We start from the raw sequence: 15,090 nt of genomic DNA, 5'->3' as shown, positions 1-15,090 counted from the left end.
TGGCTGGACACTAGTACTAAAAACCTGGCAGAAAGACTTACAGAAATTAAAATAAGAATTTCACTTACTCTTTCAGTTGCATAGAGTGCAATGTCCATTAACAAAAATTGAAACAACTTTTTGACTGAACAACATCAATCAATAACTTGTAATGTGAATTACATCATCCACTAGAAAATTATAATCCAACTAACACACTTAAAATGGAAACAGTAACATAAGATATGAAATCAGAAACTAAATTATTCTATGTCCCTCTAGAAGTAATTTTTCCGAAATGTTTATTTTTATTACAAACTCGTTGCATTCTCAACAAATGCTTAAGCCTATTGTTACATGAACTTCTTCACATGTATATGCAGAATGCCTAATGCTCAGATCTAATATTTTATCAACATGTGTCCTAAATTTCAACAAAATCGGGGATGATGATCAAAAATTAAAAATATACTGAAGGAATATTAATATTCATGTGTATATCACTGTGATGGCTAGTTTAATTTAACAGTTATTTTTATTTATTTTATTTGGCACACACCATTGGTGTTGCAGCCATCATCGTGTTAAACTTGTAATATGTATATATATATTTAAAATTTAGGAATTATATTACTTATTTGCATTCTTATATATGTAGTTTAGTTTATAGTTATAGTTGCATAGCTTCCTTTATCACAAAAATAGGCAGTTTAAAATGATTTAATTAGGAAACTGATTTAATTCATGTTTCAAGCTTAAAGTACCGCCATGTTTGTTTGGAGCGATTTTCTGGGAAACACAACTGTTGATATGGTTTGAAGTATTACACTTAATGAAAAACCACAGTTGGTATTGTATGCAGCTTGTATGTGCATTTATTTATAGTGATGTGTAAAGAAGAATAACATAAAATTATTTAGTAAAGTGAAGAAAAAATATATTGTTTACAGTGATGGATGAACAGAACTACTTTAGCATTATTCTTTCTCTCTTTCAGTTTTAATTTAAGAGCATTTAAATGACTAGAAATGCCTGTTAGATTTGCAAAATAAAACAGCCACTCCATATTTGATAGTTGTGTGATATTTAGTGGTGTCTAGCCTGCGGGCCATAGGTTGGAAACCACCGTCCTAGAGAATTGTTCATGTTTGAATGTAGATGCAAAATACTCATTCAGTTTGTCAGCTACCTGAGCAGGACCATCAACAAAAAATGACAACCATAGTAGGTGGTCACTAGGAAGAACCTGGAAAATCAGAAAGAAGTTGTTAGGTATATGTTCTCATGTGGTTTGTTAAACTAATACCTTCAAAAAGTATTAACATAACTAATGCTATTTGGCTTAGTTGATTTTTTTTCCAAAAAAAAAAAAAAAAAAAAAAAACCACTGGATCCTAAATGATATCTGCAATTTATGCAGGCCTTTGTCTGTGTATAATGGTATTATCTGATGTAAAGTGTAAGGCAGGGCCTTAATGGGTAGAAAGGGAAGTGCCTTTGATGGAGCAGTGGTACTGTTGATGGCATTTGATCAAAGCATCCTAAAAAAAAAACAGAAATTGAAATAAATTCGTAAAGCGTATTCGTAAAATAAATTCCCGCTTTACGAACGCATTCGCAAGCGTTCGTAAAGTGGGAATTTATTTCCCCTAGACATAATGTTAAAAATAGGAGTTACATTATCAACAATGAAATTAGTTAGCTAATTAGTTTGTTTAAACAATGATTGATTTATCCAAAAGAATGAAAACATAGCCTGTAAAATCAAGCAAATTATAATAATAGAAAAATTATTTTTGAATTACAAATGTTAAATAATGTTTATTCTTTATCGTCATCATCAACTAAATGCACACTCGTTGATCACTCATTATTGGCTCAGCACTCGTTGGTTTGTTGCACAAGGAGTCGTCTTCTTCAGAATTGCTTCAAGAGGTGTTAATTTCCAAGATAGTCTTCTCTTTTCTTTATAAATTTCAATAGCATGCATAAGCATTTTTTAATGGAACGCACGAATTGCAACTAACACGATTTGCACAGAGTTTACAAGTTTACGAAGCTTTAAAAAAAAGGAATGAAGAGAAGATTCTGAAAATTTATTTGTTTTTTATACGATTGAAGATTTCAGTAAAGGGCAAACACATTTCACCGTAATAATGTAAAATCCCACACAATTCCAGCTATCAGTATTTTCGCAATTGCAATAACATTGAGTTTACTACCCGTTTATAATTGCTTGCAGTAATAGAAAAGCCCAATAAACCGCAAAGTGCAAATTCTTTTTATTGTTTTATGGTTGTGACCTCCTGAAATGTGCTTTAGAAAAATATCACAAAGGCATTCAGAATTGGTTCTTATAACATATGATAATGATGAAAGTGTAGTGCGTTTAATGATTTGAATTGGTAACTAATACAATTACACTATAAAAACGACCTTTTAGGGAGTTATATAGCAAAAATTTGAACTTCCAAGGTCGTGGAATGAATTACCAAAAAACAATGTGTTATTGGGTTCACATTACTATATTTTTGCGATACGATGGTAACGGATTAATATCGTAAAGTGGGATACTCTGTATTGTATAGCTGTGCCCGTGGTTTGAAATGTGGTATTTATGAATGTTTAAGATTCATTTTTTGCAATTAATGTTCATATTTTTGGTTTTGTTGATACTTGATACTTTAAAAAAAAAAAAAAAAACTCGTAAAGTGAGAACTGACTGTACTTTAAAGCTTGTATTGAAATATAAACCCACAACTGTACTATTGTGCTGTATATTGTTTGTGAGTCTCCCTAACCCTGAGTGTCCCTTAGGGTTAAACTGTACACTTAACTTTTGTCCTATGTTTAATTTAAAGTTTTTCTTGTATATACCATTTGGTTTTAGGGTAAATGCCAAAATCAGGTTTCGGCGATACTATTTAAATGTATAAAATGATACTTTCAATTAAAGTTCACATGTAGATAATGGTATTATCTCTAATTTGTGATGGACAAGTCTCTAAAGTCTGGTGCCACTGTTGCTGGAGGAGACCAAAGCTTTGGTCAAGTTGGAAATTGAATGCATGGAAGCATACAATTTTCATATTTAAACATTTTAGTATGAAGTTATCTGAATTGTTGATATTTAGAGAAATTTAGTTATTTTGTATTTGAATTTTCGTTCATAATTTTGTTTCAATTTTTAGTTATAATTACATTACACTTTCTGTGTTTTTTAGATTGGTGTGCTTTGAAATTGCTTTTTTGTGTAATGTGCATCTCATAAAGCCTTTATTTTATTTTATTTTTTTCCCCATAGATATGTGAAAACTGGATGAGATATCTGCAGCAAGAAATTCCTGGATTAGTTTTAACTCAGGTAAGAAAGATTACTTCAGATATTGTCAGTGATGTATTGATAAAAAAAAAAAAAAAAAATTCTGGTGATTCTGATAAACACAGTGAGTGATCCACTTGTTTTGGTAATTATTTCCTTTAGGAATCTCCTACTAACATTTATATAATAATTTGTAGCAGCAACATCCTACCAGTAAAAGAAATCTTTTTCCTTTTTTTATAGGATAAATAGTCAGACAAGGTATTAGCAATAATAATATTGCTAATAGGTATCTGATAGGAGCAGTCCCCAGGTATGAAGTAAAAGGGCTGTAGCCCCCCCCCCCATGATCAAAATAATGTGGATTTTTTTACTGTTACATGATGATTAAGCTTAATGATTCTCCAGAACATTGTTTTAGTCTCTGCATCAGAAATTCTTTGAACTGTCCGTGGTGTCTAAAGTAACGTTTCTATTGGGAAAAATATGATTCAGAAATTGCATCAGAGTAAATTCCATCCCAAGCAAAAATGCCCAGAGTGGTTAATTCCTTTTCAGTGGCTGATACAGTTCTCATGGCCGATTTTGAAAATTTCTTTCTGAAGATATAGTGATTCATGGGAAAATTTTACATTATTTTCACACAAATATTTACAATGATCCAGACAGATCTATCAGGATCATCCTTATTAAGTGCATAATGCATTTTTTTTTTTTTTTTTTTAATTTCAATCTTGTATCCTGAATCTTTTAAAATTCTTCTGTTTGAAATTTACGATATACAGGAACTCTCTGACTTACGTAATACTCGACTTATGCAATTCGACTTCATATAAGTTTTTGCCGGGCAGTGCAAACTGAAAAAAATATGTAAACGTATTTTGCATTTGTAGGGATAAATGGGAGGTATTGTAAACATTCGTAATGTGAACCCAATAACATGGTTTTTTTTTTTTTTCTGTAATTCATTCCAAGTCCTTGGAAGTTGAAACTTTTGCAATATTACTAAGCTATTTATCTCACTAAAAGGTTATTTTTATAATGGAAATTGCACAACACTTTCATCGTTATCATATGTTCCCATTATAAGAATCAATTTTGAATGCCTTTGTGATATTTTTCTAAATCATGTTTCTGGAGATCACAACCAAAAAAAAGCAATAAAAACAATTTGCACTTTCCGGTTTATTGAGCTTTTCTGTTAGTGCAATCTATTGTAAATGGGTAGTAAACTCAATCTTATTGCATTTGCGATAATACTGATTACTGGAATTCTGTGGGTTTTTACATTACGGTATTATGATGAAATGAGTTCCCTATCACTGAAATCTTCAATCATATAAAAAACAAATTTTTAGAAATTTCTCTTCATTCCTATTTACATATTACAATGATGAAGGGAAAGGGACCAACGGAAGGTGAAAGTGCTAGCAATGCCAGGAAATGAAACAAAATTGATTTAAAAATGAAAATGATTAAGAAGTATGAAGCAGGACAAAGTTTTCATCTATTGCAAGGGAATTAGGTCTCAGCTCGCTGCTTCAACAGTGAATGCCATTTAATAGGACAGTGCACATATAAAAGAACATGTCAAAGGATCAACACACTTAAGATCAACAGTGATCACAAAACAGCGTTAAGGTGATATATCGAAGATGGAAAAGCTATTAATAATATGGATGGAAAATCAGATTCAGAAGCAAGTGCCCCTGAGTCCAATGGTCATTCAAGCAAAAGCAAGAAGTATTTAGGAAGATATTAAGTATGACGAACCCCAAGCCAAGTTCGTGGAAGCAATTGGTGGTTTAATAGATACAGATACATCATGCTGGTTTCCAAAACATTAAAGTATGTGGTGAAGTCGCCAGTGCTGATTCTGCAGCTGCAGAGAAATTTTGTGATGTGTTTGAAAATATTAATGAAAGCGGCTATTGAACGCAGCAAATTTTTAACATTGATGAGACTGCTCTGTATTGGAAAAAAATGCCGATCGAACAAACATTGCCAAAGAGGAAAAGACAATGCCAGGTTTCAAGGCTTCGAAAGACAGGACCATACTCTTGCTTGGGGCTAATGCAGCAGGAGATTACAGATTAATACCACTGCTTGTGTACCATTCTGAAAATCCTCGTGCATTTAAGGGCATCAATGAAGCCACCCTACCCATTCATTTCCGATCGAAACAGTGAACATGAATAACAATATCTCTCTCTCTTTGAGCATTGGTTTAAATGCTGCTTCATTCCCGAGGATGAAATATATTGTAAAAACAGCGACATTTCTTTCAAGATTTTGCATTCTATTAGATAATTCTCCTGGACATCCTACGCCTCTAGATGATTTCAATTTGAACATGAATTGAAATCATCTAGAGGTATTTCTACCACCAAACACGACTTCACTCATCCAACCTATGGATCAGGATGTTATTTTGAATTTAAAAGCATGGTATTTACGCACATTTTCTCAGGCATTGTCCGCTATAGATGGTGAGAAAAATTTTACATTAAGAGACTTTTGGAAATCTTACAATATTTACCATGCCACCTTAAACATTAATAAGGCCTAGGCAGAAATTACTAAAAGTTGTTTAAATGGCACATGGAAGAAAATATGCCCACGGCACGTAAAAGGCTTCGAAGGGTTTGAAAAAGATGAATCATATGAAGGGGTTACAGATAAGATTGTAAAGATTGCAGAGCTACTGCAATTGGAGGTTGTTACCAAAGACACAGAGGAATTAATAGAGGAAGAAGAGAAGGAATTATCTAAAGAAGAACTTTATTGACTTGCAGGCAGTGAATAGTGAAAGAAGAAAATGCTGGCAAAGCTCAAGATGAACCAAATGAGGAGCCCAGATGCTTTGTCACAGGAGGAATGGCAATGGCATTTCGTGAAATTGAATTGGCAATGATGAGGTTTGAGAAGATGGATCCTGACAGCGAATGATTCTTAAAAGTTAACAGAGAGGTGAATGATATGCTTGCTTGCTACAAAGAAATCTATGATGAAAAGAAAAAAGCCACCGTCCAGTGAAATTGAATTGGCAATGATGAGGTTTGAGAAGATGGATCCTGACAGCGAATGATTCTTAAAAGTTAACAGAGAGGTGAATGATATGCTTGCTTGCTACAAAGAAATCTATGATGAAAAGAAAAAAGCCACCGTCCAGTCATCCATTAATATGTTCTTTCTTAAAGTTGAGCAGCCAACCCCTTCTAAATCTCCACAGCCCTCAACCTCCTCAGCGGCATACTTATCAGCTGAAGAAGTTGAATCTGGCAACAATACTCGAGAGGTAAAACTTACTGAAGTTATGCCTGTCTCCTCTCATTTTTTGAATTTTGTAAATTTGAAATTTTTTAAACTGCACACTTTTGTAATTTTTTCTGTGTATAAGATAAAAAATTGAATAAATACAATAAATAATTCTATTCACATGTTCGTCGCCCATTTCTTTTTTGATTCAATCAATTCAGCGAGCACAGTTGCGAGTGTTGCACAAGCATGGGGGAAATTCCTACTTACATAAAATCTGACTTACGCAGAGTTCCACAGAATGCATCCCTTGCATTAATCGGGGAGTGTCTGTATTTTAGCTAAATGAGAAGGAGTCCTCTGTGGATTTTTAGGGGGTCTACTCTAAACCTTGCATAACAGATGTATTACTTTTTATTTTAGCTGAACATGGTCTTCTGCTTCTAGGGCAGGGGTGGGCAACTTTTTTCGTCAGCGGGCCGAATGAAATTTTCGCATCATGATGCGGGCCGGAATAGATTGAACGATTTAATAAAAAAAATCAGAACGTAAAAAATGTTATTACTTGAATTACCAAATTATTAATGTATTTTTAAAAAAAATATCTGAATGTCCAATTATCATTGAAAATGTGGCATTCGGCATCAATTTTTCTTTTTTTTTTAATTGGCTCATTTTATGGCCTATAAATTATATTAAATTAAAAATTGTAATAATTAGAAAAGGCATAAAACAAAATATCTAGCACCAATATTATTTTTTTCAATAAGAAGTCAAACCCAAAGGAACTTTGTTCGATCGATGCTACAATAATAATTAGGAAATAACTCTTTGACGCTGCGTAGAATCACTTGGTTACTGTCGTACTGGCCGCGATTCCCGATTGAACCAAATTAAGCCGAATGTTTACGGCGAGTGTAGTCAGGTATGGATTTTCTATATTTATGCATTTACCGAGGGGGCCGGATTCAACATTGCCGCGGACCGGATGTGGCCCGCGGGCCGGCTGTTGCCCACCCCTGTTCTAGGGGATTAGTAGTTATTTCTGTCTTCTCAAACAATTATTAATAATTATTTCTGTCTTCTCAAACAATTATTAATTTGATAGATCGCATGTTTTTGTGGAAGTGAAGGTTCTGAATGCTTAGACTGTTATTAGTATTAAGAAGGAAGAAAGCTTATATAGCATTAGCCAAAAAAAAAAAAAAAGTTTCCACTTTACCTATCCTCCAATAGTTTTACTATTTCTTCCTTGAATTTATTCAGACTATCCACTTTCTCAACAATGGATGGAAACTTATTCTGTCAAACAACCACCCATTGACTGAAGGCAAACTTCAGTATATATATATGTTCTGCAACCATCCTTCCTTCAATTTGAATTTGTGCCCCTTCATGTTCATAGTGTCAGAAATATTCCCATCAGCATTTAGACACTATGAACTTCATTTTCATAGTCTCTGAATGCTGATGGGAAGAATCGCATCAGCATTCAGTTTTCTCAAGCCATTCAAAGCCTTAAACACGTTACTCATGTCACCTAGCAGGTATCTAGTCTCCAGATGCTGCAATTTGCAGAACAGAGCCTTTTATGGTAAGAGCACCCGCTATTCCCATCACCAATCTTATTGCTCTTTTCTATACTCATTATAGCCGGTCTACATTCGTATTACATTGAGACCTCCAGACTGTTGTTGTTGTTATTTGGTTTTTAGGAGCATTAGCAACTAAGGCCATATTTCTCCGGGATATGCGGTGGGCATTCCCTGACCTTTCCGCATCCTCCGTATTTGGTGGTGACGGGCTTGAACCCCAGTCTAATCAAGAAGCGTATGCTATGCACTGCTGCTCCACTTGGCTACGGAGGCACCTACCTGTAGGCAGTACTCAAGAAGTGGACTAACCATTGCCTTATACAATGGGATAATACTTCCTTATCCCTGCTATTAAAATTCCGGTATTAGCATTAATAGAGGCATATGATGCAAGAAAGCAAGCTTATACAGCACCAGTTTAACGTGTGTGGCACATGTTTGGACTGGTTTGGAAGAGAGAGTGAGAATTATAAAAAGCCAATTCAAAAGAGCAGTGCCCAAGTATCTAGAAAATGCATGCAGATGAAACAGAACATCCATGAGAAAGAATGGAGAGACTTTGTTAGAGATGGGTCATTAATTAACCTAACTGTCCTGTTTTGAATGGAGTCTAGAAACCTAAGAGAGATTTTTGGTGGGGGAACTGCCTGATATGGGGAAGAGCTACTCACTCTGCACAAATCACAAATCTGCTCTACCACATTCTGTGGTAGAGCAGATTTGTGAATAGCTACTGATGTGAATAGCCAAATAGCTACTCACTCTGCACAAATCACAAATCTGCTCTACCACATTCTGTGGTAGAGCAGATTTGTGATTTGTGCAGAGTGAGTAGCTATTTGGAGAAAAAGTAATGCCAAGAGCAAAAGAGAAAACCTTTTTTAGATGTGGAGGAAACAGTGTTTATGACAAAAGAGATTAGAACTCAGGGTAATCCCTAATGCAGATATGTGATCTTGTCAAGAAATTTGAGTGTTGACAAAAATGAGCATAGCCTAGAACTGAACCTTGTGGAACATCTGCATTAGTGAAGAAGTTAGAAGACACAAAGCCATCTACCATGACCTACAGCACTGATGACGAACCTATGACATGCTTGTCAACATTGACACGTCACGAAGTTTTGGGTTCCATGCCAGCGTTCACCAATACCTGACAACATTTCCTTTGTTTGAATGAGTAGAGGTGCTTGTTGCAGTGCATATGCCTTCGTGAAAATTTGAAGAGGTGTTCACAGGTCTTGGTAAATCGGACAGGTGAAGGTAAAGTGGTAGGCCATCTCCAGCATTCCACAAGTGTGGGCAGGGATTTGTGCCAGGCCTAACATATGAAGTTTCATGTTGAGGCTTCTGTCCAGTTAGTAGAAAAGTTGTGTGTAAACTTGGTATGAACCGTTTGTTGAGGTGTTTGGAGTACTCCTGCACTGTTGACATATAACTATGGGCGTTTCTTCCAATTGGGTTGGTGGCCCAGGAATTCTGCAAGATGGAGATCAGTTCACGTGTAATTCTTTTCTTCTTTTCTTGGGTGGTGTTGTTCAGGCCCAATACTATGTTGTTGTTGCTGCTGCATGGGAAGTTCTGTCTCTTATGGTATATTAGTTAATGGTATGCCACCTTGAGATGAAGAGGTAATTGCTTGATAGGACCTGCAGCGTGGAAGTAGAAACTGTTCTGCAGACCCTAGATGTCATCAAGAGGACGATCCAATGCACTTGGTCTAGTTGTTGTTTTACTACAGTGTAGTCGGCTCTATGGCCCCACCGCTGGCCCCGTAGGTGGCTATTGGGAGAAAGGTACTTTCATAGAAGAGCTTTAAGGTTCACCCCCCCCTTCAGACCCCAGTTCTTCCTGGTTACCCTCAGGAACTTGCCAGCATATTTTTTGATCTTCTCCTTGATGTAGTTGGTGTGTTCTATGAAAGATAGCTTCCATCCCTCCTGGCTCGTTGAAATTATTTCCTGGCTGTTCTTGCTGCATTCTTCAAGTTAGTGAGTTGTGTGGTCCACCACTGTGCACACTCCACAGTATGCAGTGTGCCACCAAAGGGTGTCAAAAGCTCCTTTGAAATCCACAGAGTCCAAGGGCATATTTCCTCTCGGTGTTGCTGGCTAGCATCATGGCCAAAATGACATCTTCAGTGCATTTTCCTTTTGTGAAGCCATATTGTTGTTCGGAGTGGAGCCCTTTGAATGATAGACTGCAAGGAATCTTCTAGCTATGATCTTTTCCAGTAATTTACCTATAATGGATAAAAGAGCAATCGGCCTATATGAGTCAGGTTGGAGGGCAGCCTTTCAGGGTTTTTGATTATTAACTTGAGAAGGGCCTTTTTCACTGGGCTGGAAAGACTTCATCCTTGATGCAAGCATTCAGCAGGTTTACTATGACCTGTGGTGTCACAGCCCATATTCTTTTTATGACTTCAGCTTCGAGCATGTCGAGGCCTGGGCATTTTCCGGATTTGGTGCATCGTATGGCCTCCCCAGTTTCATTGTTGGTGATGGGTTCCTCATGCAGTATTCCTGTTTATGGAAGTTGGTAAAGTCTAAGGTGGTCTGGAAAGTGTTCTCTTGTGCATGGGTGTCTTGATGGTCTATAGCATCAAGGACCGCTTATACTGATTCAGCCCAGTAATGCCGAGAGCAAAAGAGAAAACCTTTTTTTAGATGTGGAGGAAACAGTATTTGTTGAAACAGAGGTTGTTGGCTCTGTCTGATTTGGATGCCTGGTGGAGTAGTTTATATCTCCCAGAATAACTTTGTCCATCACAAGTTTGTAGATCAAATCCCGTGGGTCTTCATTTCCAGTTTGTTTCTACAGGGCTTTCCCATGATTTCTGTTTCTCATGATAGATTTCTGTATGGAACATTCTTCTGACTTCTCATTATGCTTTCTGTAGTCTTTCCAAGTTTCCAGCCGGTCTTCTAACCCTCCTGCCTCATTGAAATTGTCTCCTGGCTGTTCTTGTTGCATTCCTGAGGTTGCTGAGTTTTGTGGGGTATGCAGTGTGCTCTTCTCTTACATCGAGGCATTGAAGGCCGATATTGCCATGCAGTGGAAGGCAGTGGCTTGGAAGGCTTTCCAGATTGTTACAAAGGTGTGCCAGTCTGTTTTCCTCGTGTTGAATCTACTAGCTTTGTATTGCGGCTGTCTGTTGTTACTTGTTGAAAGTGATGGAATTATGATTGCTGGTTGTCCTGGAGGTTTATAGCTGCCAATTATGTGTTGAGTTGCAGAGTTTATCATTAGTGAGTGTTACATCAATATAGGAGCTGCCAAGAGGGGTTGTGCAGGTGGGAGGGTGGCTGGGAATGTCGTGAATGTGCAGATCATTCAAAAAGATGGCTTCTTCAAGGAGTTCTCCTTTACAGTCAGTGAAGGGGCTGTTCTATAGTTGGGATTTATTGTTTGCATCTGCCCCATTTGGGATATTATGTTGTCGCAGGTTATTGATTACATTGTCCAGGTAGTGCATGAATGGGTTCGTCGGCTATGTTTGCTGGGAACACTGCATGTGTATAGAGGCAGCATGGAGCCCTCCAAAAAGACCCTTTATTTAGGCAGTGACAGCGTTGAGGGGTGCATATCCCTGTTAGTTTGTGGTCGAAGACTGCAATTGTGGGCCAGCAGGATGCCGCTGTGTTGCCTCCCTGGCCAGTTGATGTCAGAACCCTGACAGATCCTTTATACATGTATAGTTCTTGTAGGAGTAGAATTTGTATTTTCTTTTCTTCCACAATCCTAGTGACCTGATTCATAACTGTGAACGATCTTTGGCAGTTTAGTTGCATGACTCTTAGATAGTTACTACGCTGTATCAGTTGCTTCTGTTGTCATCGTTATCCATAAGTGGTTTTGGATTTCACTGACTCTTTGGCTCTCAGGAACTCTGGACAGTTGGGGTCTTTAAATGAGTGATTGCAGTTCATTTTGCTTGCAGAAGGGGCACTGAGAGAGGCTAGCTTTGTTCTGGCAATCTGTGTATACATGTCCTGTGGTGGCATAGTTCCCACGCGTGTTGGCTTTCTGTTGGTAGGTCTTTGCTGAGTGGCCGTAACTAAGACATTTAAAGAATCTAGATGCCACCATAAAGTTTTGATTTTATGCACCGACCATTGGACAAAGGTTCTGTTGTTTTGGTCTATGATTCTCTTTCTTATGGCCCCAGTTACTTCAATCACCCATTCACCAGGCCTTTGTTCCTTGACTTGGTCAGAAATCTGAATTTTGTGGCATTGTGTGCCATTGTGTGCCCCCTTCAGGGTCATATCAAGCTTCCACAGCATTTTGTTATGTCTCATCTGTGATGTTTTCCTTGGTTAGAATCTGAATTTTATGGCATTCTGTGCCTCCTTCAGGGTCATATCAAGCTTCCATAGCTTTCTGTTATATGTCTCATCTGTGATGTCGTCCTTGGTCAGGTCTTTAGAGATGTCGTAAATCATCATGGTGGGTCTTAGTCCTTTGGGGACTCCCACCTTCAGGTTCAGATCTTTCAACTTTCATGGCAACTTTATCTTTTCTGCTTCAGAGGAGGAGGCTGTTTCTATAAGTATCCGTTTTCTCTGATGCGTCTTATACTTTTAATTCTTATTTCCATTAGATCTTCCATCAACTCTGTCATTATGCTGTTCTTCACCTCCTCTCTTGTTTTCCTGGGTTTTTCTTTCATCTTTGAGCTTCCTCCAATGCCAGGTCTTTGGTTGCCTTGGGCATTTAGGTAACTTGGGCAAAGGTTGCCAGAGCAACCTGTGCTGTCTTCTTTCTTTTTCTTGCAATGTTGCCTTCAGGGAGGCATGCTCTTTTTTTGCCCAGTTGTTATCAACGTCAGGCACCATTTTCCCTGCCACTTTCTGACCTCCCTTCAGTGTGTCTAAGAGGGGCAGTCCAGTGTGTAAAGATGTGATCTTTGTCTGCATCAGCTGGTTGGGAGTCCTGATGTGTGTTATTACTAACCTCTCAGTTGCAGATCTGAGTAGGTGGGAAGGAGGTTAAAGGATCCTATGCACTGAGCTGTCCTTGTGTGCAACTTCTCCAGGACCACTGTATGGTTGGAGAGTCCATGTGAGTTGTGGTAGAGGAAGCACCTTGGTTCTGGAATGTTCGGGTTTCTTGTGTGCCAGCATAATAACAGTTACTGTTTGTTTTTAGTGTATAGGTGTAGTTCTGGTCAGGTCCAAAAGTTCTTGGACTAAAGGCACAATTCAAAATAATGGAATAATATATGTTATAAGCATATAGCAGGATTCATGTTAGGCATATAGGAATTGGGGTGATTTTGGACATTACTTACAAGAGAACAAATAACAGAGGCCAAAATTTATGTATGATAGAAATAGAGGGTCCTCTATCCAAGGATAGCTTAGATTTTTTCCACGTTAAGAATTTGGCGAGAAATGGGGGGTTGGATTCTTCCTATATGCAGACATCGGCAGGCCACGTGCCCATTAGCCAAGACATAATTACTAACATGAATACAAGGCAAAAATAATAAAATTATATGTATGGAATAGAGAAAGGTCCCCTCTATTCGATGGTATATCCGATATGTTTTTTATGTTTTGTTCCCTCAAAACAGGGGAATGAAAATCGCATAGAAATCTCTATATATACAATGCTGTACAAAGTTACAATGGTCACGTGATGCGATTGGGAACATGAAATTCTGCTGAAAAATATATAAATCTTAAAAAATAACGTGCCTCTGATAAAAGATAAATGAACATACATGTGGTGAAAAAAAAGGAACTTTAATATTTATATGCAGTATATCAAAAGAAATCAGTCCTCATAAACATGAAGCGATTGCCAGCCAAGGTGGTGTTGTAGTTTGTTTACTGAACGTAGCGAGTGCTCACAACGTGTTCAAAGAAGGAAAACACAAATATTACTAGGTAGTAAATATGAAAATATATGAAACACATACAAAAATAATCATGGATTGTTTGACATAATTATTTCAACAGATAGCTCATGGAATTAATGTAATTAAGGCCATAATAAAATCCTGTACCATCACTATGATAACTTAAGCTCGGATGCCATAGGGATACATATACAAGCACATGCAAGAAATCTCAAACACCAATATTTCTGCAAAAACTGTCTCAAAAGTTACAAAAAGTCACCTGTGAGATACAAATCTAAAATTCTTTCAGATGAAACCATCGCGATCCAAAATTCCATGTTTATCCAATAATTCAGACTTAAATACTAGGAGCATAACAAGACACAACCCACCATGCAGCTGCACTTCTCAATCCATCCTGCAATATGTGCAGAAAAAAAACTTTGCAAGATTAACATTCTACAACAGTTAAACCCATGATGTTGATGATGACAGTACTTAAGACATTGTATTTCTAGCTGTAAGGTTGATGAAAAATCTGTTGAAACATATTGTTACATTAGAACATTTAAATGCATCCTTATGGTCATTTGGTGAAAGCTGCATATTGCATTACAGGTTTTAAAGCCTCATTTTAGGGAAAATATAGATCTGTTGGAATGGGTACAGAGAAAAGTAACAAGGTTAGTGAGAGGCACAAAAGGGTATTCTTATTGAGAGAGACTGACTTGATTTCTGTAAATTCTGGATACCAGTAAACTATGCATCAAGTCAAAAGAAATTATCGCATTATTTCTCTGAATGCTATTTTATTGGAATATGCCGATTAATTTCAAGAATTAGTACTATGGTCATGGCAGGCTATGATTACTACAGCTGAGCAATTATGACTGTTAGAGTACTGAAAGCTTATGGTTACTTTTAATATGTCCTTTCTTTAGGCACTTTGATAAACTTGTTGGTTATCAACAAGTTTATCAAAAAAAATGGAATTTATTTTACAATTACATTTCTTTTAATCATGATAACTTTGTTATTAGGAAGGTGGTTTTTTTTTTTTTTTTTGCAAATTTACTTGTTCTGATG

The 15,090-nt window shown here is 36.9% G+C and overlaps 1 protein-coding gene across 6 annotated transcripts in view; it reads left to right on the top strand.

Moving 5' to 3' along the window:
- Ask1 (apoptotic signal-regulating kinase 1) overlaps positions 1 to 15,090 on the top strand; it is an 843,483-nt gene that overhangs the window by 615,562 nt on the left and 212,831 nt on the right. For all 6 annotated transcript variants that reach the window (XM_090379009.1, XM_090379010.1, XM_090379014.1 and 3 more), the window contains one exon: positions 3,284 to 3,343. In XM_090379009.1, coding sequence (XP_090235135.1) covers positions 3,284 to 3,343 — 60 coding nt within the window. The remainder of the gene's footprint in view (positions 1 to 3,283; positions 3,344 to 15,090) is intronic.

This window comes from Mastigoproctus giganteus, chromosome 8 (genome assembly GCF_048544385.1).
Source record: "Mastigoproctus giganteus isolate SK-2022 chromosome 8, ASM4854438v1, whole genome shotgun sequence".
NCBI lineage: Eukaryota > Metazoa > Arthropoda > Arachnida > Uropygi > Thelyphonidae > Mastigoproctus > Mastigoproctus giganteus.
The sequence above is the reverse complement of the archived record's forward strand: the minus strand, read 5'-3'. Positions and strand labels throughout refer to the sequence as shown.